Below are 22,500 nucleotides of genomic sequence, written 5' to 3'. Positions count from 1 at the left end.
GCGAGACGTCCCGGGTTCAAATCCCGGACGAGCCCTTGTTCTCACATGATATTTTAATTTAAGTTTGTAAATCCACGTTCTATCCGGAATTCCGGACTGCTTAATTATTACCTGTCAATGTTTCATTGGCTTGTTGGTCTAGGGGTATGATTCTCGCTTAGGGTGCGAGAGATCCCGGGTTCAAATCCCGGACGAGCCCATGAAGTAATGTAATATTTTAATTTCAAATTTGTAAATCCACCTGCTATCCTGTTTGCTTGATTGGCTACCAGGGAAATTCCATCTGGTTCGTTGGTCTAGGGGTATGATTCTCGCTTCGGGTGCGAGAGGTCTCGGGTTCAAATCCCGGACGAGCCCATGAAATAATGTAATATTTTAATTTCAAATTTGTTAATCCCCCTGCTATCCGGATTGCTTGATTGGCTACCAAGGCAATTCCATCCGGCTCGTTGGTCTAGGGGTATGATTCTCGCTTTGGGTGCGAGAGGTCCCGGGTTCAAATCCCGGACGAGCCCATGAAATAATGTATTATTTTAATTTCAAATTTGATAATCCACCTGCTATCCGAATTGCTTGATTGGGTACCATGGCAATTCTATCTGGCTCGTTGGTCTAGGGGTATGATTCTCGCTTTGGGTGCGAGAGGTCCCGGGTTCAAATCCCGGACGAGCCCTTCTTTCATTTGATATTTTAATTTAAGTTTGTAAATCCACGTTCTATCCGGAATTCCGGACTGCTTAATTATTACCTGTCTAAGTTTCATTGGCTCGTTGGTCTAGGGGTATGATTCTCGCTTAGGGTGCGACAGGTTCCGGGTTCAAATCCCGGACGAGCCCATGAAGTAATGTAATATTTTAATTTCAAATTTGTAAATCCACCTGCTATCCTGATTGCTTGATTGGCTACCAGGGAAATTCCATCTGGCTCGTTGGTCTAGGGGTATGATTCTCGCTTTGGGTGCGAGAGGTCCCGGGTTCAAATCCCGGACGAGCCCATGAAATAATGTATTATTTTAATTTCAAATTTGTAATCCACCTGTTATCCGGATTGCTTCATTGGCTACCAGGGCAGTTCCATCCGGCTCGTTGATGGTCTAGGGGTATGATTCTCGCTTTGGGTGCGAGAGCTCCCGGGTTCAAATCCCGGACGAGCCCATGAAGTAATGTATTATTTTAATTTCAAATTTGTTCATCCACCTTGTATCCGGATTGCTTGATTGGCTACCAGGGGAATTCCATCCGGCTCGTTGGTCTAGGGGTATGATTCTCGCTTAGGGTGCGAGAGGTCCCGGGTTCAAATCCCGGACGAGCCCTTGTTCTCACATGATATTTTAATTTAAGTTTGTAAATCCACGTTCTATCCGGAATTCCGGACTGCTTAATTATTACCTGTCAATGTTTCATTGGCTCGTTGGTCTAGGGGTATGATTCTCGCTTAGGGTGCGAGAGGTCCCGGGTTCAAATCCCGGACGAGCCCATGAAGTAATGTAATATTTTAATTTCAAATTTGTAAATCCACCTGCTATCCTGTTTGCTTGATTGGCTACCAGGGAAATTCCATCTGGTTTGTTGGTCTAGGGGTATGATTCTCGCTTCGGGTGCGAGAGGTCTCGGGTTCAAATCCCGGACGAGCCCATGAAATAATGTATTATTTTAATTTCAAATTTGTTAATCCCCCTGCTATCCGGATTGCTTGATTGGCTACCAAGGCAATTCCATCCGGCTCGTTGGTCTAGGGGTATGATTCTCGCTTTGGGTGCGAGAGGTCCCGGGTTCAAATCCCGGACGAGCCCATGAAATAATGTATTATTTTAATTTCAAATTTGATAATCCACCTGCTATCCGAATTGCTTGATTGGGTACCATGGCAATTCTATCTGGCTCGTTGGTCTGGGGGTATGATTCTCGCTTTGGGTGCGAGAGGTCCCGGGTTCAAATCCCGGACGAGCCCTTCTTTCATTTGATATTTTAATTTAAGTTTGTAAATCCACGTTCTATCCGGAATTCCGGACTGCTTAATTATTACCTGTCAATGTTTCATTGGCTCGTTGGTCTAGGGGTATGATTCTCGCTTAGGGTGCGACAGGTTCCGGGTTCAAATCCCGGACGAGCCCATGAAGTAATGTAATATTTTAATTTCAAATTTGTAAATCCACCTGCTATCCTGATTGCTTGATTGGCTACCAGGGAAATTCCATCTGGCTCGTTGGTCTAGGGGTATGATTCTCGCTTTGGGTGCGAGAGGTCCCGGGTTCAAATCCCGGACGAGCCCATGAAATAATGTATTATTTTAATTTCAAATTTGTAATCCACCTGTTATCCGGATTGATTGATTGGCTACCAGGGCAATCCCATCCGTCTCGTTGATGGTCTAGGGGTATGATTCTCGCTTTGGGTGCGAGAGCTCCCGGGTTCAAATCCCGGACGAGCCCATGAAGTAATGTATTATTTTAATTTCAAATTTGTTCATCCACCTTGTATCCGGATTGCTTGATTGGCTACCAGGGGAATTCCATCCGGCTCGTTGGTCTAGGGGTATGATTCTCGCTTAGGGTGCGAGAGGTCCCGGGTTCAAATCCCGGACGAGCCCTTAAGTTTATTTAAAATCTAAAAAATTCTTTATTTGGAAAATCTACCTGCTATCCGGATTGTTTAATTGGCTACCTGAAAGATTTCATCCGGCTCGTTGGTCTAGGGGAATGATTCTCGCTTCGGGTGCGAGAGGTCCCGGGTTCAAATCTCGGACGAGCCCTTGTTCTCACCTGAAATTTTAATTTAAGTTTGTAAATCCACGTTCTATCCGGAATTCCGGAGTGGTTAATTATTACCTGGAAAATTTTCATTGGGCCGTTGGTCTATGATTCGCGCTTAATGGCTGAGATGTCCCGGGTTCAAATCGCGGACGAGCCCTTAAGTTTGTTTTAAATGGTAAAAATTCTTTATTTGGCAAATCCACCTGCTATCCGGATTGCTTGCTGGGTTACATGAGATATTTCATCCGGGTGGTTGGTTTGGGGGTATGGTTGTCGCCTAGGGTGCAAGAGGTCCTGGGCTCAAATCCAGGACGATCCCGGGAACATTTGTAAAATTTTTATTTCAAATTTTTAATTCCACCTTTAATCCGGATTGCTAGACTTATTACCTGAAATATACCATCGGCTCGTTGGTCTAGGGGTATGATTCTCGCTTTTGGTCTAGGGCGTATGATTCTCGCCGTTGGTCTAGGGCTATGATTCGCGATTAATGGCTGAGATGTCCCGGGTTCAAATCCCGGACGAGCCCGTGGTAAATTTCATTACAAGTCATTACAAGTAATTTTTTTATTATAAAACCACCTGTTAGCTGGTTCCGTATTTCTTTATTAACTACGTATCAAATGGTATTCGGCTCGTTGGTCTAGGGGTATGATTCTCGCTTCGGGTGCGAGAGGTCCCGGGTTCAATTCCCGGACGAGCCCGAAGTACCATGAATTTTTTTGGAATTTTCATGTTTATAAATCTACCTGTTACCCGAATCAATACATGTGTTACCTGTTGCCACTGTTTTATTTCATCGGCTCGTTGGTCTAGGGGTATACGATATAGAGAAAGTGCTTTCATTTCCAAAATTTGAAAAAAAATGCTTAAAGCGACCTTTATTTTTTAAAGAGCCGTAATAAAAAATTATATGCAAAAGGGACTGTGAGTTGTGGTAACCACGGTACTACTAACAAGCCTCAAACAGTAAAACAAAAAAATAGCAGTTTTTTCTCATTTGCATCGATAGTCGTCAACAAGATTTTTATGGCGGCGAGACATTGTAAAAATGTAGTTTGTAGTAGCGCTAAGGTTAACGTCTTAGGCTGTGACCATAAAGTTCGGAGTTCAAATCCAGAAGCAACTGTATATTTTTACTTGATGATTGGCTCTTTTAACGCTGATAATGATTTTTCTCATTTTAACGCATTTGAAAGCTAGCAGACGACGGAAAGATTAGATTTTTGTTTACAATTTGTATCGATACTACCCAACAGCAAATAATATTTTTTATGCTGAAAGTTCTGTATAGACTACTGGCGCAGTGGTATAATACCAGTCTAGTGATAATAAGGTAGTGGGTTCAAACCTAGTCGAAGAAACTTTTTCAGCGGTTTTATTGTAGGGAAAAGCTTGCCTAAATTATTTTTGACGGATTTTATAAATCGGTTGCATAACAGACCTATTTTTTTTTGAATTCTAATGTTTCTTATTGTACTTTGAATTAGTAATTAATTTAATTTTAAAAGAATTATTAATTGCGATGGCAACCCTGATATCTATCAATATTAAACAAATTTGCTATCCAGCCAAATATAGTGTTACAGACGACGATAATTTTAGATTTTCGTCTGCAATTTGTATCAATACTACCCAACAACAACAAACTCATTGTTGTGCTGTAAAATTTTACAGAGTATTGGCACAGTGGTATAATACAAGGCTACCGATGTAGAGGTATTGGGTTCAAACCTGAACGAAGAATGTTTTTCAGCGATTTTATTGTTGGGAAAAGCTTGCTTAAAAGATTTTTTACTGGATTTTCTAAATCAATTGCATAACAGATTTATATTTTTTGAATTCTAATGTTTCTTATTGTAATTTGAATTAGTAATTAATTTAATTTTAAAAGAATTAGTCATTGCTGTGGCAACCCTGATATCAATAGTAAACAAATTTACTATCCAGCCAAATATAGTGTTACAGACGACGATAATTTTAGATTTTCGTCTGCATTTTGTATCGATACTAACCAACAACAGTCAATATTTTTTAACTTACTCATCAGTTACCAACTTGATTGGCAACAAGGATCTGTGTTCGATCTCAATAAATAACATAACTTTTTATTGCACATTAGTCTGGGAAAATGGTGATTTTACAGTGGTAATCGTTGATAATTTGAAGGTTTGACTTTTACTTTTTCTAGTTGATTTTCTATTTGTAAAATTATATCGATTGTCGTTCATATAGTTTACTTTAACTATAGCATAAACTGAATAATATGGCAGCCAACTATAGCTCTGTGGTATCATACACTATTTGGGATTCAGAGTATCGAAGTTCAAATCTCACTCGATCCACATCTTTTATTTCGTATAGGGTATTAACATTTATTTTTCGTGTTCCTTGCGTGTTCTTTGCGACTATTTTGCAATTAGAAATCGTCTTAATTTTTTCGTTTAGCATGAAAATTACAAAAAAATTGATGTAAAATTCGATAAAAATATAGATAAAACTAGCTTTGTAACATACTGTTTAGTCTTAAGAAAAGCAGACGATGATCAGTTCAGATTTGTATTGTGCAATTTATATCGATATTCGGTAACAAAATAATTTTTCTTTGCATGGCACACTTATTTATCTTCTCAATGGCTCTGTGGATGAAGACAGCAATTGCATGACAATGGTTCAGAGTTCAACTCCAGCGATGGGTATGAATCTATTCTTAATGTTTTGTTTTTGACAATACGCCATCTATTGAGTATCGGAAAAACTACTTGGAAAGTATCGATACAACGATATATCTAAAAATATCGACTATCTAACATTTATCTAAAAATATCGATATATCGTTAAAAAAATTAGATAGTCGCCAACACTACACATGGCTAAGAAACTGAATTTTAGTTATTATAGCTGCAATTACAACAAAAGATGCTAGAGCGATTAATATCACGTCAATCATTTGGACTATTATGTGAAAAACTTTTATATGAATGAACTCTTATTGGATAGTATTAAGGGTACGTTTGTTGGAACGAAAAAAATATTTACATATTTAGTAATGCATGTCTCGTTGTCAGGTCCTGTTGAGCTGAGAAACGTTTATTGGAAACTCGGAATAATAAACTAACCTGGTCCACCAATGGCAATCCATGCTTGGTACATTTTTAAAATGTTTACCGATCTCCCACCACCTATGTTGCTTTCAATGACATGGGCACTTAAATGAGTTGTACTTGGACCTAAATCTGTAATCTTTTTAGTTAGTTTTTATGCAGGTGTTATTACATGATTTCTAATGATTTTTTAGGCTAGCAGAAAAAACTAGAAAGAAAATTTTCAAAGGAATTTAATGTGAGGAACTAAAAAAACTGCACTTTATCTCATTGAAATAAAATGGAGGTCAGAGGATGTGCGGAATGAGTTTTGGTTCCTGTCACATTTCTTTCCAACATCTACTTTGTTAACTGGAGTACATTTGATTACTTTGGTAATTCCCAAAGGTAAGGTTTTAAAATTTATTTGTTGATTCCCTTTTCCTATTTGGTTTTTTGAGATATTTTGTCTTTTGTGTTGATGTTGGGTCTCTAGTTTAGTAAAGAAATGTAGTAACCAGAGAGTAAACAGTATGTGTTGATGCAATCACAGCTCGAACATGCTATGGGTATTGGACAGTTTCTGACCAAGATACCAGTATTTCTTCTGGCCATCCTTTTCTATTTAAATTGTGAAACTGGCAATATTTCCTATTTACTGTCTACAGAAGCTAATGTATTTTTTATTTTACCTGAGACAGTTTTATGCATCAAGAGGCTGAAGGACTGCAGAAATGAAGAATTCTTCCTACCCTTGTGGCCTGTGCTAAAATGAAGCACAACTGTAGTGTGTATTTCTTCAAAGAACGATAAATACTTATTACCTGCAACAATGTTTATAATGACATTTTCATAAAACTTTGAAGTCTAGCATTGTCAATTGATTCGTAGGTTGAAATTCGGCTTAACGCGTATTCTACAGTTAAGTACTGACAGGTGACATGTATAAAGTTGAATTTATGTGTGGTGATGACACAAACTTATGGAGATTTGCTGGCAAAAAGTTGATTCCTTCAACAGAAGTGATTTTAGTAAGTGAGAGCTTTTTGATATTGTGAAGAAATACTTCATCTAATCAGATTTTTCTTAGAAACTCTCTGCTGCCAGTGTATTTTTGTACCTCTTTCTGTTAAGGAACAACCAATCTTAATGTTGTTCTTTGATGGATCTGGATTATTGGTAAGTTCTGCTTATATTTGCACAAATCTTCACAATACTTCTTTACTAGGGGAAATATTGAAATATAAAATCATCAGCCATTTAAGTTGTAAAGATTCCTTCATTGCAAACAAATTTAATAAGTCTGGAAGAGTTTGTTGAAACTTGGAAGAAATACCTCATCTTATCTTATTTCTCTTGGAATCTTTTAATTGCTAGAGTATTTTCCTCTTCTCCTTAAGGAATAACCTAACTTAATGTTGCCTTATGTTTAATGTGTCCATGTGGTAGGCGATATTGAGAAGTAATCCGTAACTTTCCCGTGCATCACTTGCTGCATCGCTATTACGGCCAGTAATGCAATCCGACACCTGGAGCCATGTACCAAGAAATACGAAAGTCATGTCCATCAGCTCAATCTGCCAAACCTAAAAAAAGCCGACGATGTTATGTGACTAAGCAATCCAAGTAGCCGAAGATGCTGCAAGCTACTTTATCTTGTGTCCGGAGCATTGGTAAGATCCTAAGAAGATAATCTTACGATTTAGTTTCCCTAGCCACATGATGAAATCTGTAGTTTTCTAGTTAGGCCAATGACACTGACGTATGCGGATATCCTTAAGTACGAGAATCTGGCGCCCGCTCGGACGTGATAAGATTGTGCTCATGCTGGTAAGCGGCGGAGTGGATTCCGCCATTTGTGCTGCCCTTCTACATAAAGCACTTATACAGGGTGACGACTCTTCGAGAGTGCAGGCCATCCATATCGATAACGGTTTCCTGCGTAAAGACGAATCCGAGCAGGTCGTCACTAGTTTACAGCAACTTGGGCTCAATCTTCGGGTAATTTGAGATGCTTTTCTGGACCATTCAGAATCTTATTATTGGCCAAAATTTCCAAAATACGTCGTCCTGTCACATCTCAAATTCTACGGTTTATAATACTTGTTCTATGACCGAGTTCTTTTACAGACAGTGGCTTCTCATTTCTTCTTCATACCAGCGATCAGATTTGATATTTCGAATTGTTTTATGTTGTTGAAGTAAGTTTGACTTTCCGCGATACCTCCACCAACGTGCATGGTCGCCAAACTTTGTCGTTGTGATTGACAGTAAAGACTTATCATAACGATTCCGAAATTGTTCATCAGTTGCGCCTTCACGGCCGTGTAGTAGAACCTCTGGAAGGTAATTGCATTTAAATGTCTTGCGTTATGGCATTCCAGTAAGATCTTACTCTTTTCGCAATATTTCCCAATAGACTTCCATAAAGATGAAGTAAGAGCCTTATGTCGCGAGCTGGATCCGCCCGCAGAATTACAGGAACGTCACCCGTTTCCTGGTCCCGGTTTGTCAATTCGAATCATTTACGCCGAAGGACCGGTGCTGATTCGTTTGATGGTCCATTATGCCAACATAGCAGCCAAGGAACATGTCTTGCCCAATCGGATTGAAATCGTGACGTCGGAAGAAGAGCGTCTTATCTGGAAGAACTGTCCAGTCACAACCAGTATGTTGCCACGCTACTGCCTATTCGCACTGTCGGTGTTCAGGTACAGGAGGTTGCAGAAAAATGTCTCGGGTATGGAAAACAAAGCATAGGGAAAACCGCCACATTTTTCTGCAACAATGCCTTTTGGCATGCAGGAAGAATAGCGGAGACGACTATGATAAAACGAAATCAAAGTGGTTTTATCACAACCACTTCAGAGAAAAGTTGGGCTTATTTTTTAAAACTGAATGGAAAACATTTCTGCCGATGGATGGATGTATGTGAATCAAATCCCATCAGAGGTAAAAAGTACACAATATGTTTGCTGATTCACTTTATTGACGTTAATAGTTTACAAGCGTTTTGGTAATTTACGTTGGGCTACTTTAAATTATCATTACAAGTGTGAACAAGTTACCTTTAAGCTCCTGGTAAAAGTTAAAACTTAATTGTATGACTTATGGCTCAAAGGTAGAGCATCGGAGCGGTACGCCGAAGGTTTAGGGTTCGATTCCAGAAAGAGTTAAGTGATATTTCAATGTATAAATAAATTCCATTGGGAGAATAATACGTTCGCAGAATTTCAATTTCTGCGGAAGTAATTCTGAATTATGAGTTACAAAATCTCTAAGAGTAAAATTAGAGTGCTTTAACCAAAGATGTATAAAGTCCTATTCTTCAACTGTGCTATCAGTCGCATATACTGGAACATAACAACTCAGATGAAGTATGTATAGTTGAACATTATAGTAGATGAGCAATCCCATTCAATTTATTATTTGTCAGTAAAAAAAAACAATTAAATTTATTTGCAATATACTTTGCTTTACCACAGATCGCAGACTACGAAGTTACATACCACTACATGTGATGTTTCATAGACATTGAATTCTGCTACACCCGAATGGGATTCGAACCCAAGGCGTAGAACATTCCAGTCCAGCGCTCTACCATAGAGCTATAACAGATACTATTTAAAAATATAAGTCTTCAATACATTAAGGTAACTGTGCAAAGTTGTACATAGGGGATCAAACATCAATGGGGGGGATATAGGGGGGGTTGCCAGAAAGGTATCGCATTCGCCTAGCAACTCCAAGGTCCGCGGTTCGATTCCCAGGAGGTTCCTGGTGTCCCGGGCCTCCAACCTTCCCAGGTGTCTACCTTCCACGTCGCCAGTCGGGTCGAGAAACTTCCCCATTACGAAGTAATGGGACGGATATTTTGGCAATCTTCAATATAATATCCAATAACAAATTTTAATAAATTGTTTAATTTCACCAATTGGCGTGCATGCGTATTTTGTTACTTTGACACTTTGCAACAACTGGCATGCTCTGCCGAGTGACCCCATACATACTTCTTGATCAATAAGAATGGGGTAAGGATTAGTATTTCTCCCGACTCTTTTAGGATTTGAACCCTTTACCTTCGGCATACCATACCGATACTCTACCACTGAGCCATAATTCACACTATATTGTTATCTATATTTTCGTATTAACTGAGTTCAACAAATTTGGACTTAGAAAATTTTTGTAGCATGATTCAAGATAAATTCCTTCGAACATGTCCACAATAAATCCATCTAGAACTGCAATGAAACTACAACCTTCGTTTACATTTAATGTGTTAATCATCACCCGGGATTTGAACTCGAGACCTTTGGATCCGTACACCAATGTTCTGCCATAAAGCTATGATCCTTGAATGTAAACTATATTCAGGTTAGCATATATTTTTACGAACCTATACAATATTATCTTTTCATGTCTTCTAATATTAGTGCGATTTTAAATATAACTCATGGCTCAACGGTTGAGCATCGGCTATGCACGCCGAAAGTTTGGGGATCGATACCCGAATGAGTTGAAATACCATCTGTATTAGCAATTCTATACAACTGAATAACCAATATATACAAAGATTGTATACCAAATCATTCTGCAGGTAAGTAAATTTGAAACTCAAGTTTGTATAACAGAAAATTACCTACAACAGGATTAGAATTAGATTGGCGGTAATTCAAAGACACTCCGCAAATGCTAGTAACAGAACTGTAATACACATAGCTCTGTTAAGATTCCAATTCTTAAAGGGCGAATGGGGAGAAATGTATAGTGTAAACACACACAAAATACAAGTTTTCTAAGAACATCCGAAGTACATGCATGTATTAAAGAAACGCAAAGTTAATATTTTTAAATTTTTGTATTGTTGAAGTAGTAGTTAGTAGTTTAGTTGAATGAATTGAATTTGGGTCCCCGGGGAGATTACCCGGGGCGTGGCTAAGAGAAGCCGGAAGAGGATGGAAGGTTTCGGACAAGTTTTTACGTGAGCGATTAACCGTTAATTCGGATTTGTGGGTAGCCTCTTCGCCCTCCAATGATATCTCAGAACTTGAGGACCCCCACGTCCCCTTTCCGGACAGCGCACTCACAACCTTTGCTGCTGATCACAGTAGGGGCATGACCCCCTACGGGCTTATCATAAGTCAAGGGGAAACGGGGCCACAGAAAAGAAGGGAGCCCAGATACGCACTTAATTTTTTTTTTGTAAAAATACCATACACGTTAGAAAACAAAAGAATCGGAATCCCTCTCCAACGAATTTCAGTCACTGTTTACACCTGACCTCCATCAATATCCTCTGCCGATTCATTACGATTATAAAATCTATACAAGTGAAATTAACATAAGTAAAACATTCTTGCTGATACACTTATTTAAAAAAGTAAAATACCTCGTACAATAGTCACCACCGAGTCCTCCACACAGAAAACGATCAAGCCACCAATGGCAATAGCGTTCTTGGATCAAAATTTTCCACGGGGAAGTTTGGTCAACGTGTAAGAAGATCGCTTTAAATGGATGATTTCCCATAGCGACCAAAATTTTCAGTTGCTCTACACGCTCTTGTGTGAATATGTTAAAAACTTGTAAACAAATATAAAGAAAAATTTTATCGTGTAAATTGTTCAGAAGCTAAGGATTTCAAAGCCATCTTTTAGCTGACGGACTTGCTTTTCAAATCCTCCTTGTTGTCATGACGTTTGCTTCGGCATCGTATCTAAACTAAACACAATGCAATTTTAAATAAAGCTAAAGACTTCAAGGCACTCTTTTAGCTGAAGTACTTGCTTTTTGACATATTCCCTTTATCATGACGTCAGCTACGGCATCGTATCCAACTTCCTTAATAACCAGTCTAAACTCACAAGATAGGAAGATTCTAGCTGTAAAATTAAACCATTTTTAACAAAAGAAATATTATTAATAAAGAACAACAGAGTTACCAGCAAGATGATTGGCCATTTACTTTAATTTTGCCAAAATTTGAATTTACGTTCAGGTTAACCAAATGTCAAGAAGAAAAGCATTTTAGGTCGTAACGCGTTCGTTATTTTCGTAACAGATATTTTCCACTCATCTCCATACGAGGCAGTAAGTTATCGTTATAGATAGAAATGCCAGCATCTACAGTGATGAAAATTACATGTCTGTTATTCATCTGCAAAATGACAGTGTTTGAACATTGGGTGAATAAACTTTGTAACCAAAAACATCTACAACAACCATTTTAAATGTCTTTCTTCGTCACATTCCATCCTAATTTTATACTTATGCCACCAAATTATGGTTTACCATTCTACTTGCCTCCTTGATTGATTGCTTCTTCTTAGATAAATTTTCATTAACTGTATTGCCTAATTTATCCACAGATAAGTGTTGCTATCTCCGAGAATTTTCAATTTTTCACCAAGAATACTTTTTCAAGAGTTCCTGACAAAGACAGTATTTAATTATTTTGATAACTGAGTATGGGAATCTTTTATCGTTTTACCTAGCATATTTATTTTTTAAAGTTCTTTATATTGCTTTTTTTCATTTACATGATCTTGACCAATTTTAAGCTGCACCAGATGGATTATTAACTGCAGATAACAGGTCAGCATTCCACAGTCTGTAGCTTCCAAAAGATATACAAAGTATACATTACATCATGTTGTTAATAGATTTAACAAATACCTTTCAAGCTTCTATCCAGCAGCAAGTTGAAACTACTGAAATTGAAGTAATACAGTTTTTAAAAGAGTGACATGATCAGTATGCCATTTCCATTTACCATTTCCAGTTACCTTTAGAATAACGGAGCTTAGACATCTATTTGGAGGCTGATTCAATATACTACCTTAGGTCTAGATAACAATTGGAGACTTAAAAACAAGGATCAATATTTTTAAATTTCTCAATTTGTAAACTACTTTTTTTGTCCTGACAGGGAATAAATCAAACAACTTTAGCTTTTATGCTGCAAATGGCTTACTCCAATATACATACAAAACACAATTTAAAAATATCCATCGTGAATATTGGAGTAGGCAGATGATAGAATAAAACCTTAAGACTGTGAGGTTTCAATAGTTTACAACATGTGAAATAAAAAAAATAAAAAATCTGCCTTGTTTGTAAGTTTGTTAAATATTTCTCGTTCCTTGGGCATGCCTTGGGCTTCGTAGTTGGGTCTTGGCCAGATTGAACTTTACTCGTCCCCAGACTGATCACTGACCAGTTACCTGGCGAGTGGCGACACCATGCCAAAGGTTACAAATAATTGTATTATATTAATGTAATGATTATTATTAATAATTTTTAATTAATAGTCAAAGCATTGTTGTATTATAAAATAGATTGATTTTTGTATTTGGTAAGGGTTTCAACTTGTGCCTTCCTGCTTCAATGTTGTCAATAATTTAAGCCCGACTAGCACAGTAGCGCCATCTAGTTTTAACGATATCATGCGTTGTTTTTATTTTAAGCCTGACTAAAAAAGCCCGACTAAGCTTTAGGAACCCTTATCCCCTAGCTTCGCATGAAGGAGGAATGTCCGGAAGCGGACGGGGTTAGGGCCTCTAGTTAGGGTATTATGCATGGTGTACTTAATGCATCTAGTGAGAACGACCCATTCTCTATTAGCACCCATCTACCGAGATAAAAAAACACAAAAACACATCCCAAACTTTATATCGGGCTGAAGTTTTCGCTTTTCAAGCACTTTCTTAGAAAAATCTACAACGTATCGGACTTGTAGCTTGTAGCACAGTTTCTAGTATAGGGTAATTCCATGTCAATATTGACTAATACCTTAATGAATTGAAATAGAAAGGTTACAGTAGCCAAGTATAGCATATTTACTGAGAGGCAAAGCAGGATCAACGTAATGATTATACAAAAAGAACATGGCCTGGAAGAGCAAGTTTACTTCCAGCATCAAGTAAGTTAAAAATGACCGTAACTATAACGCTGGCATTATTTTTGGCTCCCCTGTTTTCCCTGTAAATACCTGTCATCGTAGGATTTCTGGCTTCAAAATGCGCGTTGGGGTTGTGACTCTCACTTTAGCATTGCACAACCATGGATCTCAATCAGGAATGACTCACTTTGCTGGCCTTAAATCGTTCTTTGCTACAACAAGGGGAATTTATTAGCATGTGCGACACATCCGCCAATCTCGCAGTTGTCACTTTACCAGTATATTTTCTCATAAAAAGGAAAAGCAACTTAATTAAAAACGTAAAATCACAACTGTTGATTGCCACCATTTATAAATATGAGCAAGAAAACGATTCAGTGTGGCATCAGGTAAAGATAACATATGTATGGCACTTCAAGAAATTTCGAGTTATTCATTCTCTGAGCAGTTTCTGCGCCGCTTTTTTGCACTAAGGGCAATGTGGTTCTCTTCTAATAAATCTTCGTTAGTTCTTGAACGTCTTCGGGATTGATCTTGAAATCCAGAATCCTGCGAACCTTGACCATTGGAAGGTTCACTCGAAATGGATCCAAGGAAACGGGAGATGTTCTGCATAGCTCTTGATTGGCGAGGCCATGACACATCCCGAATGACAGATGGAAAACTGGGATCATCGTTCACCGCAAGGAAAGCTTCCGGTGCTTCTGGCTCCGGATCGTCATCAAATGTATCAGACGAACGAGAGTCACGTCGACGTAAATCATCTTCGGATTCACAGTCTGCTATAGACTTTGACGATTCTGGAATAAAGGGAACTAAGTGAATGGGTATATCATACAACAAATTCTATTCAAAATTTGATGTACCTGATTGATTTATTGTTTGTGATTCCGATCGGTACTGGCTGAGGCGGACGTGACGATGACTATAGCTTTCACCAGCAGAAGATATGCTTCTTCTGCTCGAAAGGATCTCCGGATCGCTTGGCAAACGGACTAGCTGACTTGTAGATGCCGGCCTAGGCACTCTTTCCAATGATTGACTTCTAAAGAAATTCTTGGATATGTCCGACATCGAAGGTGTCGGTTCCCAAGGTGAAGGAATTGTCTCAGTCGACAGATTAGATTCATCATCGACTTCGGAATCAACAGCTACATGAACTGGAACAGGAGCCTCTTCTTCCGGATCTACATCCGAGTCGTGTAGACGATTGTTTAAAATGTCGTAGTAGTCGAGTGGGATAGCTTCAGTGCAATGTCCTTCGTTTTCTTGAATAACTACCCTTTCGGAGGATCTAATCGGTTCCGACATAATTAGGCCATCCGTCTCATCAGTGAGTCTTGGATTGTACAGGGAGTACAGTGGCGGAGCAGAAGGACGCAATTCGGAATCCTTGTTGTTCGAAACAGTTGGTACACGACGACCTGAAATAATCCTGGTATTTAGTTTGGAATTTCAATTAGGATAAAGAAAGTTTACATTTGAGAAAGCAGATGATGAAAGCCATCGTCAAAAAAAGAACGGACGCTATCCACACGATTCCCGTCCACCAAAAACCAGTAGATGTCGAGACCGTTTCGTTTAATGGAAAGCATGTCATCGATCGCCGTTGATCAGTTAAATCGTCAGCTTGATATCTGTAAAAATATACTCAACCATAATTACCAAATCGAAAATAGTTCTTTATGTCTCTTACCCTGGTAGGCAAACTCCACAATCATCTTCGTATTTGGCACAAATAGGTAGACCGGTCAACGATCGCGCCGGCTGGCGATTGAAATGGGTATCGCAGGGAATGCATCGTTCACAATAAGAGAGGAAACAAAAATAACCAGAGCCACAATCGATATCCTTATCGCACTGCAAAACGAAGGAAAGAAACATGTACAGAAGAGAAAACAAAATGATCTAGAAAAGTTCTTACCTCACGTAGGATCTCTGCAGAATTCGACAGGGACACAAAGAAAAGCAGGAGGCAAGCTTTTTGGATCACCATGTTCAGATGATGTATAGAATTCGCGATAGGTACCTAATTGTAAAGAAAAAAAGAAATGCCCGTGTTACACCGGTGACGCAATCCCTTAGCAGGGTAGGATGATGCAATCAGCCGTAGAAAGAGAAGTGTGCTGATTGGCTGTTTGGTGATTCTCACCTCTTGAGTTCATTTATATCACAAAAGTGAAAATAATTAAAAGGACTATCTTGTCTAACGAGAAAGTCACTAAGAATTGAGTTTTCACGAAAACTTTGAGAGCTCGTAACACACGTCTACGTCCTGTCAAAGCTCGAGAACGACTGTCGGCCACCAACCGGCAAAGTGGTTAATATATGGAACGCCCTTTGGCGCGACAGATAACGGAATATTTTTTTCTGATTTTTCTTTTTTTCTTCAACATTTCATCACCCAAATGTCTTTTTCTTTTGGTGCTATTGATGAAAGGTCGTTGGCTTGTGTTTTGTTTTAAAGAACACGTCAGTGATCTGTGGCTATTGGTGCAGTCGTATTTCTAGAATTTTCGAGGGAACTAATTTTTTCGTCGACCCTGTGCTGTACTATTTCTTTTTATGTAAACAGTGGTAATTTTTCTAAAATTTATTTTAGCTTAATCCGCTTCTAGTATCCCGTGTGAATCATCAATATTAAGATGGTGGTACCAGATAAGAAAAAATGCGTCAGAATAAAGTGAGATCAGAATACGCGTTTGCTGATATTACCTGTCAGAGGTGATTGGGATTGAAAGAATTTGTGTTTCTTATTCACGACTTTTTAACACAAAAAAACAAAACAGGACACGACTAGGTGCTTTGAAAACGTAATTGTTGGCTGGTGAAAGCGGTTTGAATAATTATTATGCAATAATCAGCGATCCTCTTACAGACAGATGATGCAACTCTATTTTGTCTTTCTTGACGAAGTTTTCTCTTTCTATTTCCGTCATCAGCTTTCATTCTAGAGTTTCCCTTTGGCATTCCAGAAATGCCACCCTGTTTCGAACGACAGTGTCAAATATCCGTACTCATTCATAACAGGTTTTATTAAATGTAGCGATTAATATGTATAAGATTTCGCCCATACCTCAAGACCCAGATTTTTAAGGAGACCAGAATGACTGCCCTCGTTATTATAAGCTGCCGACCCTAATTAACTCCTCCTGACATTCAGTGGCATCAAAGGTAGTAGGCGAGTCCAAACTTGCCCCCATTTAGTTTTTCTTTTTTACTTTCATTCTCTGATGTTCTATGTCACAAGAAATTGTTTGACGTCGTATCCCCCATCCTATCGCTGAAAAGGCAATAGTTTATTAGGGAGTTACATTCTACTGTAAAGAGAAGATTAAAAGTACGCAGGGTCCAACTTTCTTAAATAAATGACTCATTGTTTCCCTATTGGAGATAGTCGACGTGACTCATTGCTCAGAAAAATCAGAACAATGCATTAAGTGCAACTGTACCTGTAAAGGTGACCTCAGGCATCCGAAAGGGATACAGCCTCCAGGTGTTTCTGTATGTATGGTATAGAGACCGTAGGGTATCTCAACAAATCGGTTAGCAGCTTCAGGTGATAGCTTTCGGACTAAGGTATATTGTGAGTTACAAGTGTATATTGGTAAAGAAAGTGCGCACTTTTGATGTATAACGGACCATAGAAAGAGAATGAGGGGAGGGAATGGAACGAGAAAATTCAAAGTGCCAACAACAATGCTGATACAAATATTACACTTCCACTTACAAATTAATACCGATATTTATAAGTAATTGAAATTTGCGTGTTATAATTTTATTATATGCAACTATTGCCATCTATTGTGTGCCCAAAATTATATTCAATCATGCTTATTATAGTGTACTAATTAAGACCGAAAATTTTAAAATTCGCTAGCCCAATAGATTTGAATAATAGTGGCATGGGACTACTCACTTTGTTTCTAGTTGATTTGATGCTTTGATAATCACGGAAGGTCTTCCTGACTGGCTTACAAATTCCGAATCATTCGATCCTTGACCTTCACACGATGGATCCAATTAGGCTTACGGAAATGAATGTGCTTGTCAGGTTTGTCGGGATAGGTTTGAAGAACCCAGTTTACAATCCGTTTGAAAGGCGACCGGTCAATCGCAGGTAAAAAATCTAAATTTTTCCTCTTCAGAATCTCCTCATCCATAACTTCGGAAGATCCATGGCGATGTTGGTAACCTTCTAATGTCGAATTTGTTGTTGACGGTGCTATTTCAATCCCATTTTCGATATTCCCAGGTTCGAGTGACAAACGTGTAGGTGGCGACTGAGGCATAACGTAGGCCGTTTGGTTTTTAACACTTAACCCTGATATCTTTGACATCGAAGTTATTTGGTGATTAACAATCCACTTATCGGCAATTGTGTAACAAGATGAACGATCCGGTTGTAAAACCCCAGCGTCGTTCAGTTGCTCTTCATTAGACGAATCTGCACTTTCAATGTCAGAATGTATGTAGCCCATTCCATTTATCGGAAGAGCCTCTTCAATCAGTGGATTCAAAACAGAATCGATGGACACGACAGGCGTTGATATGTCTGCTTCCCCCACGGATGACTTGGTTAATAAATCCGATTCAGCATTGAACTCACGATTGCTATCCTGACCATCCGTAACGGCAGCATGTTTCTTCACGTTTGAATTAGAGACGAGCGGAAGATTGTTAACAGCTTCGTCGTACGTAGGTAGGTCATCCATAATCAATGTATTCATCTCGTGTATAGGGATTGGACGTAACCAGAGGTCGCCGGATCGTTTCTTTTCTTGAGCCGCAAATTTCCTTTTGATATCTACAAACATTGTCTCGAGCTATGGATTTAAAAGTTAAAAGAACCAGAAAGTGATATACATATGCCGAAGATGCATATTATCGCCAAGGCTGACAGTATAGTCGTTATCGAAGTTGCAAATACGGCAGACGCCGGCAGTGCATCCCCTTTTTCGGGCAGCCGAAAACAATGCATCGTTCGCCGTTGCTGAGCTAAATCTTCAGCTTGATAGCTGTAATAAAGGGCGTCAGCCTACTTACGATGTCAACTGTCAAACTATAACATAATCGTTGAGAATCCAGTAACTTACCCCGGTAGACAACCTCCGCAATCATCTTCATGTTTAGCACAAATAGCCATACCAGATACAGATTGCGCTGGTTGACGATTGAACATGTCTTTGCATGGAATACATGGTTCGCAGTACGAGTTTAGGCAATAGTGAACAGCTCCACAATCACCATAACGGTTGCACTTTTGGTCAACAAACCAAAATTTTAATTTTAACAAGTCAAAAATCTCAACAAACTTTGTACTACTGTACCTGACGTAAGGCGTCCAACACATTTGTTGCGAAAGACCATAACAAAACGGTAAAAAAGGTGTGCTTGATCTTCATTTTCAAACGTTGTGTGGACCCAAATAAACAAACTGGCAGTGGGAGGAGAAGATATTTTTCCAACCTGGTTACAACAAAAATAAATAAATCAATATAAAATAAAACAAAAAAAAAAAAAAACAACAACAAACCTGGTGAATAAACAAACGGCGACGGAAAATAAATGATAGTTCCTGCTCAATTGCCCCAAGAAAATGGCGTCAAACAACGTAGACGCGTATTGCCGATTACATTTCTGACAATAGAAGGCACTTTTTCAGCGGGAAAAAAAAACGATATCAACGCGAACGTGTCCAGACTTGCGTTCACCTTATCCCTTCCCCCTTTTTTATTCTATTTTTACTTTATCTTTTATTAACACAAAAAGAACTTATCTAACCTTATCCTGCTCCCGCCTCTTGCCCAACCATCTTATGGCTATGAGGTTAGACAATAATATCACTGAAGTTGTAGGAGTCGTTTAAAATCGCTTTGACTGAGAAAGGACAGATAAACAAATCGGCCTACATAATCAATTTGTTCCATCCAATTGCACCAAAGAAGATGAAAAGAACAGCTAGTAGATTTATCGAATAAACATGACTCAGAGCTATTGAAAATCTTTGACCTGACTCATCGCTGGCTACTAGAGCTCTACAGAACAATGCATATTTTGTACAACTGCATACCTGTATTTGTGACCTCCGATGGAACCTTCTATAGGGAGGCAGTCCATTCCTTCAGGTGGTTCCCTATGCAGTGAAGACAGTAGGATATCCCTACAAAACCACGTGCATCCGCAGGGGGGTTGGTCTTGTTTTTCCTTTGCACAACACTGGGGTCCAGTTCGAAAAGAAAAGTAAAGACGGCGCCCTCCTTCTATATGCATATGGTCCGAGAAAGGGCGGGGCATAATCAAAAACAGGGAGCGGCAACCGAGAGGAAGAGTCCACATCCTTAAAGGAGAGAACCTCAACGTGTCTGGACGTGTCTGCGTATTTTTACAAATATCAGACCACCGTTCTTTGATTGCTCAGTCAGTTTGCTTAGCAACCTGTTCCAGTTCACAAGTGCATTGCTCATCGCTCCCTCGGAATAAATTTTACCAATTTAAAAAGGATTAAAAATTACAACTATATCATCGGTAGGTAAAATTTCATTTGTACCTTCTTTCTGATAATGCTCCCTGCGCAGGGATTTCGTTGACAGAAACGTTATCAGTCAAAACCACTGCGGTTGTCATCTGGGATGGAGTACAAGAAAATTTAATTCCTGTCCCATTTCCATTTAAATAAATAAAAAAGTCTGTAAAAAAAAAAAGATTGCATCATCTGAATGACATGCCTCTTGAGGCTGAAGGCCAATCCGTCTCCGCGGTAAAGGTAGAAAATGGGTCCTCAAGACATTTTTGAGCGATGACTCACTTGTTTTTCCTGTACCTTTCCCTTTTTCCCTTCCGGATTGGAGGTCAGCCAGAGGGGCCAATCACCTTCAGTCGCGCCAGCAAAAGTGTTTCCTTTTTTTGTTAAGGATGTTTAAGGGGAACTAAATTCAATAACTGTTCAATCTTATCTTTTGTTCCCAGGTGATACAGTTCCAATCTTTCAGTACGTCTTGACCCAGTAAAATGATGGTGAAACAGGGTTTCCTACTTCTTTTTTTTATATCAGTTGCCATGACAATGGAGATCCCAGCCATGCAGGTAGTTATCCTTTACCAGCCCAGACTTGTTTTTTTCTTGTTCAATTCTCTAATTTTGTTTTTGATTTACTGACTTAGTGTGAACGAGATTCCGACTGCCAAAATGCAGGAGGGTCTTATTACTGTCTGTTTTCGATGTGTGAAACTTGCATTCCATGTGAGCAAATGTTCAATCGTCGCCCACCATTGACTGCTAGTGGCCGGCCTGGGTGTGCCAAAATGGAAGTCGATTGTGGCGTGTGCCTTCCTGGGTAAGAACAATAACACAAATAGCCCTTAAACTTGCTCAAACTAAAACTTTTATTTGCCCAACAGGTATCAGTCAGAAGATTTGACGGGCCAAAGATACTCTATTAAGTGTTACCCAGTAACCACTGAGCGGGAATATCAAGAACCTGTTGACGTGCTCTCTCGCTCTACAGAGACATCTATCGGTGTCATATTGACACTTATCATAATCTCCACTATTATTCTCGTTGCTGGCAGTTGTTTTGTTTACAGCAAACGTATGTTAACTTACTTTCTTCAAGCAAGATTAAAATAATATTATTTTCTAATTGATCGTAGGTCATCGGGCAGTGACGACTGACTCGACTGAAGGAAATACACAAGATGAAAACAGAAAGCTCGTTGATCGCCTTCCCCCGCCTTATGAAGAACCGGAAGAGGTCTGCGGAGTTGCCCGTACATCCGCGCAAATACACACTCGAGTGATGGTAGAGCCGGATTTTCTCAATCAAGCCACGCCAATCAATCATTATCATCGTCCCCCGCGGATGGATTCATCCGACATGGATGAAGAAAACGGAATTCTCAATGGACCTGAAAGGCGCGAATCTCAGCCGGTATCCGATGATGGAAACGGATCGACTGAAACCATTCCCTCACTTTGGGAACCAAATTCCACTTTGGATCTTCGGATAGATGCATCCGACGATCCTGAACCAAACTCACGAATGGAAACTCAAAACGGACTAGTCAGAAGTCAATCTCTGGAATTAATAGCTCGCCATCCATCACCTCATAGGCAATTGACTATGAGTAGAAGTGACCCTATGCTCCCAACTCAATCCAGGAGAAGACATTCCAGCGGCAGTGAAAGCTACGCTCACCGCCACGTGCGACTCTCGATGCACCGTCTTCCGGTCGTACCTGTTGCGTCACCTGGTATGTCCTTGATTATTAATAAGTTATTTTGAGCCACTGATTGATTATTTAAAATCTTTTTTAGCCAATGAAAACTCACCTGTCGATACGTCTGAGGGTTTGCCGCCTTATTCCGCCTCAACTGACCAGTGCCAAGAAGACTGCGAGCCAAATGAACCGCAGGCTTTCCTTTTCGACGATTCTCAGATTTCTAGCCCTGGCACCTCATACGAAAATGGCTTTCATTCATCAATACTCTCATTCACCGGATCTCTTTTTGGTCATCACATTTCGTCATCGACACCTACCTCAAGTGAAACTGGTCGAGGATCTCAAGATTCCGGTTTCTTTGACCGATCGCGAAGACGTCCAGCTGACGATGAATTCAGCTTCGGGGTTGCCTTATTTGTGAAACGACCTCGTGAGTTTCAATGAAATTTGCCTTGTTCACGTGTCATCCTGTTACGTAGTACCTTAGATGGATTATTAAGCCATAGATAGTATTGTAAAAATAAGTGCATTTTTTTTCAG

The 22,500-nt window shown here is 39.3% G+C and overlaps 3 protein-coding genes, 2 long non-coding RNA genes and 17 other non-coding genes across 37 annotated transcripts in view; 18 read left to right on the top strand and 4 right to left on the bottom strand.

Moving 5' to 3' along the window:
- Trnap-cgg overlaps positions 1-35 on the top strand; it is a 72-nt gene extending 37 nt beyond the window's left edge. The window contains exon 1 of the tRNA in view: positions 1-35. This exon is cut by the window's left edge and continues 37 nt beyond it. This is a non-coding gene — a tRNA (tRNA-Pro).
- Positions 36-127: 92 nt separating this feature from the next.
- On the top strand, positions 128-199 carry Trnap-agg. The gene has a single exon. It is a non-coding gene; the product is annotated as a tRNA-Pro (tRNA).
- Positions 200-285: 86 nt separating this feature from the next.
- Positions 286-357, top strand: Trnap-cgg. The gene has a single exon. It is a non-coding gene; the product is annotated as a tRNA-Pro (tRNA).
- Positions 358-443: 86 nt separating this feature from the next.
- On the top strand, positions 444-515 carry Trnap-ugg. The gene has a single exon. It is a non-coding gene; the product is annotated as a tRNA-Pro (tRNA).
- Positions 516-601: 86 nt separating this feature from the next.
- Positions 602-673, top strand: Trnap-ugg. Its single transcript has one exon. It is a non-coding gene; the product is annotated as a tRNA-Pro (tRNA).
- A 91-nt stretch (positions 674-764) lies between these two features.
- On the top strand, positions 765-836 carry Trnap-agg. Its single transcript has one exon. It is a non-coding gene; the product is annotated as a tRNA-Pro (tRNA).
- Positions 837-922: 86 nt separating this feature from the next.
- Trnap-ugg lies at positions 923-994 on the top strand. Its single transcript has one exon. It is a non-coding gene; the product is annotated as a tRNA-Pro (tRNA).
- Positions 995-1,240: 246 nt separating this feature from the next.
- Positions 1,241-1,312, top strand: Trnap-agg. Its single transcript has one exon. It is a non-coding gene; the product is annotated as a tRNA-Pro (tRNA).
- Positions 1,313-1,404: 92 nt separating this feature from the next.
- Trnap-agg lies at positions 1,405-1,476 on the top strand. Its single transcript has one exon. It is a non-coding gene; the product is annotated as a tRNA-Pro (tRNA).
- Positions 1,477-1,562: 86 nt separating this feature from the next.
- On the top strand, positions 1,563-1,634 carry Trnap-cgg. The gene has a single exon. It is a non-coding gene; the product is annotated as a tRNA-Pro (tRNA).
- An 86-nt stretch (positions 1,635-1,720) lies between these two features.
- On the top strand, positions 1,721-1,792 carry Trnap-ugg. Its single transcript has one exon. It is a non-coding gene; the product is annotated as a tRNA-Pro (tRNA).
- Positions 1,793-2,041: 249 nt separating this feature from the next.
- On the top strand, positions 2,042-2,113 carry Trnap-agg. The gene has a single exon. It is a non-coding gene; the product is annotated as a tRNA-Pro (tRNA).
- An 86-nt stretch (positions 2,114-2,199) lies between these two features.
- On the top strand, positions 2,200-2,271 carry Trnap-ugg. Its single transcript has one exon. It is a non-coding gene; the product is annotated as a tRNA-Pro (tRNA).
- A 246-nt stretch (positions 2,272-2,517) lies between these two features.
- Trnap-agg lies at positions 2,518-2,589 on the top strand. Its single transcript has one exon. It is a non-coding gene; the product is annotated as a tRNA-Pro (tRNA).
- Positions 2,590-2,679: 90 nt separating this feature from the next.
- Positions 2,680-2,751, top strand: Trnap-cgg. The gene has a single exon. It is a non-coding gene; the product is annotated as a tRNA-Pro (tRNA).
- Positions 2,752-3,384: 633 nt separating this feature from the next.
- On the top strand, positions 3,385-3,456 carry Trnap-cgg. The gene has a single exon. It is a non-coding gene; the product is annotated as a tRNA-Pro (tRNA).
- Positions 3,457-4,022: 566 nt separating this feature from the next.
- LOC116932667 lies at positions 4,023-8,902 on the top strand. Of its 10 annotated transcripts, XR_006651710.1 has the most exons (11): positions 4,023-4,921; positions 5,404-5,760; positions 5,821-5,990; positions 6,051-6,243; positions 6,537-6,866; positions 6,926-7,014; positions 7,285-7,508; positions 7,571-7,665; positions 7,726-7,836; positions 7,966-8,181; positions 8,255-8,902. It is a non-coding gene; the product is annotated as an uncharacterized LOC116932667 (transcript). The 10 variants fall into 10 exon arrangements; XR_006651706.1 differs by having other exon boundaries at positions 6,537-6,622; positions 6,727-6,866; positions 7,571-8,181; XR_006651707.1 differs by having other exon boundaries at positions 7,579-7,665; positions 7,726-8,181.
- LOC123476826 lies at positions 6,074-6,801 on the bottom strand. The gene is made up of 3 exons (XR_006651711.1): positions 6,660-6,801; positions 6,528-6,601; positions 6,074-6,456 (listed from the first exon to the last, which is right to left on the bottom strand). It is a non-coding gene; the product is annotated as an uncharacterized LOC123476826 (long non-coding RNA).
- Positions 8,903-10,986: 2,084 nt separating the features above from the next.
- LOC116932656 lies at positions 10,987-13,068 on the bottom strand. Of its 4 annotated transcripts, XR_004399633.2 has the most exons (8): positions 12,624-13,066; positions 12,514-12,548; positions 12,329-12,454; positions 12,130-12,267; positions 11,781-11,961; positions 11,622-11,720; positions 11,228-11,559; positions 10,987-11,160 (listed from the first exon to the last, which is right to left on the bottom strand). It is a non-coding gene; the product is annotated as an uncharacterized LOC116932656 (long non-coding RNA). The 4 variants fall into 4 exon arrangements; XR_004399632.2 differs by having other exon boundaries at positions 11,781-12,267; positions 12,624-13,068; XR_004399635.2 differs by having other exon boundaries at positions 11,781-12,267; positions 12,329-12,448; positions 12,624-13,068.
- Positions 13,069-13,996: 928 nt separating this feature from the next.
- On the bottom strand, positions 13,997-16,051 carry LOC116932655. Of its 2 annotated transcripts, none has more exons than XM_032940430.2 (6): positions 15,891-16,051; positions 15,663-15,767; positions 15,435-15,598; positions 15,218-15,375; positions 14,605-15,162; positions 13,997-14,553 (listed from the first exon to the last, which is right to left on the bottom strand). In XM_032940430.2, the coding sequence occupies exons 2-6, from the start codon at positions 15,732-15,734 to the stop codon at positions 14,168-14,170; spliced, it is 1,338 nt and encodes a 445-aa protein (XP_032796321.2). In that variant the 5' UTR covers positions 15,735-15,767; positions 15,891-16,051; the 3' UTR covers positions 13,997-14,167. The 2 variants fall into 2 exon arrangements, with proteins under 2 accessions (XP_032796321.2, XP_032796322.2); XM_032940431.2 differs by having other exon boundaries at positions 13,997-14,538.
- A 1,250-nt stretch (positions 16,052-17,301) lies between these two features.
- Positions 17,302-20,077, bottom strand: LOC116932653. Of its 3 annotated transcripts, none has more exons than XM_032940424.2 (6): positions 19,812-20,077; positions 19,275-19,394; positions 19,069-19,207; positions 18,835-18,998; positions 18,605-18,756; positions 17,302-18,545 (listed from the first exon to the last, which is right to left on the bottom strand). In XM_032940424.2, the coding sequence occupies exons 1-6, from the start codon at positions 20,075-20,077 to the stop codon at positions 17,713-17,715; spliced, it is 1,674 nt and encodes a 557-aa protein (XP_032796315.2). In that variant the 3' UTR covers positions 17,302-17,712. The 3 variants fall into 3 exon arrangements, with proteins under 3 accessions (XP_032796315.2, XP_032796316.2, XP_032796318.2); XM_032940425.2 differs by having other exon boundaries at positions 19,275-19,316; XM_032940427.2 differs by lacking the exon at positions 19,275-19,394.
- A 630-nt stretch (positions 20,078-20,707) lies between these two features.
- The window catches only part of LOC116932654, a 2,040-nt gene continuing 247 nt past the window's right edge, over positions 20,708-22,500 (top strand). The window contains exons 1-5 of the mRNA XM_032940429.2: positions 20,708-20,824; positions 20,902-21,074; positions 21,139-21,329; positions 21,391-21,990; positions 22,055-22,500. The exon at positions 22,055-22,500 is cut by the window's right edge and continues 247 nt beyond it. Coding sequence (XP_032796320.2) covers positions 20,750-20,824; positions 20,902-21,074; positions 21,139-21,329; positions 21,391-21,990; positions 22,055-22,404 — 1,389 coding nt within the window. The 5' untranslated portion in view covers positions 20,708-20,749 and the 3' untranslated portion in view covers positions 22,405-22,500. The remainder of the gene's footprint in view (positions 20,825-20,901; positions 21,075-21,138; positions 21,330-21,390; positions 21,991-22,054) is intronic.

The sequence above is a fragment of the Daphnia magna genome, linkage group LG10, assembly GCF_020631705.1.
Source record: "Daphnia magna isolate NIES linkage group LG10, ASM2063170v1.1, whole genome shotgun sequence".
NCBI classification, from domain to species: Eukaryota; Metazoa; Arthropoda; class Branchiopoda; order Diplostraca; family Daphniidae; genus Daphnia; species Daphnia magna.
Note: the sequence above shows the minus strand (reverse complement) of the source record. Positions and strands in the feature narration are given on the sequence as shown.

What these genes read in the sequence shown, in the direction of transcription:
- LOC116932653 (XM_032940424.2), bottom strand. Translation starts at nt 20,077, where the DNA reads ATGTGGACTCTTCCTCTCGGTTGCCGCTCCCTGTTTTTGATTATGCCC. An exon ending in ATCGGAGGTCACAAATACAG is followed by an intron (nt 19,395 to 19,811) that starts GTATGCAGTTGT and finishes CCGCTGAAAAAG; the next exon opens with TGCCTTCTATTGTCAGAAAT. An exon ending in TGCGGAGGTTGTCTACCGGG is followed by an intron (nt 18,757 to 18,834) that starts GTAAGTTACTGG and finishes CCTTTATTACAG; the next exon opens with CTATCAAGCTGAAGATTTAG.
- LOC116932655 (XM_032940430.2), bottom strand. Translation starts at nt 15,734, where the DNA reads ATGGTGATCCAAAAAGCTTGCCTCCTGCTTTTCTTTGTGTCCCTGTCG. An exon ending in TGTGGAGTTTGCCTACCAGG is followed by an intron (nt 15,376 to 15,434) that starts GTAAGAGACATA and finishes ATATTTTTACAG; the next exon opens with ATATCAAGCTGACGATTTAA. An exon ending in ACAAACAATAAATCAATCAG is followed by an intron (nt 14,554 to 14,604) that starts GTACATCAAATT and finishes CCATTCACTTAG; the next exon opens with TTCCCTTTATTCCAGAATCG.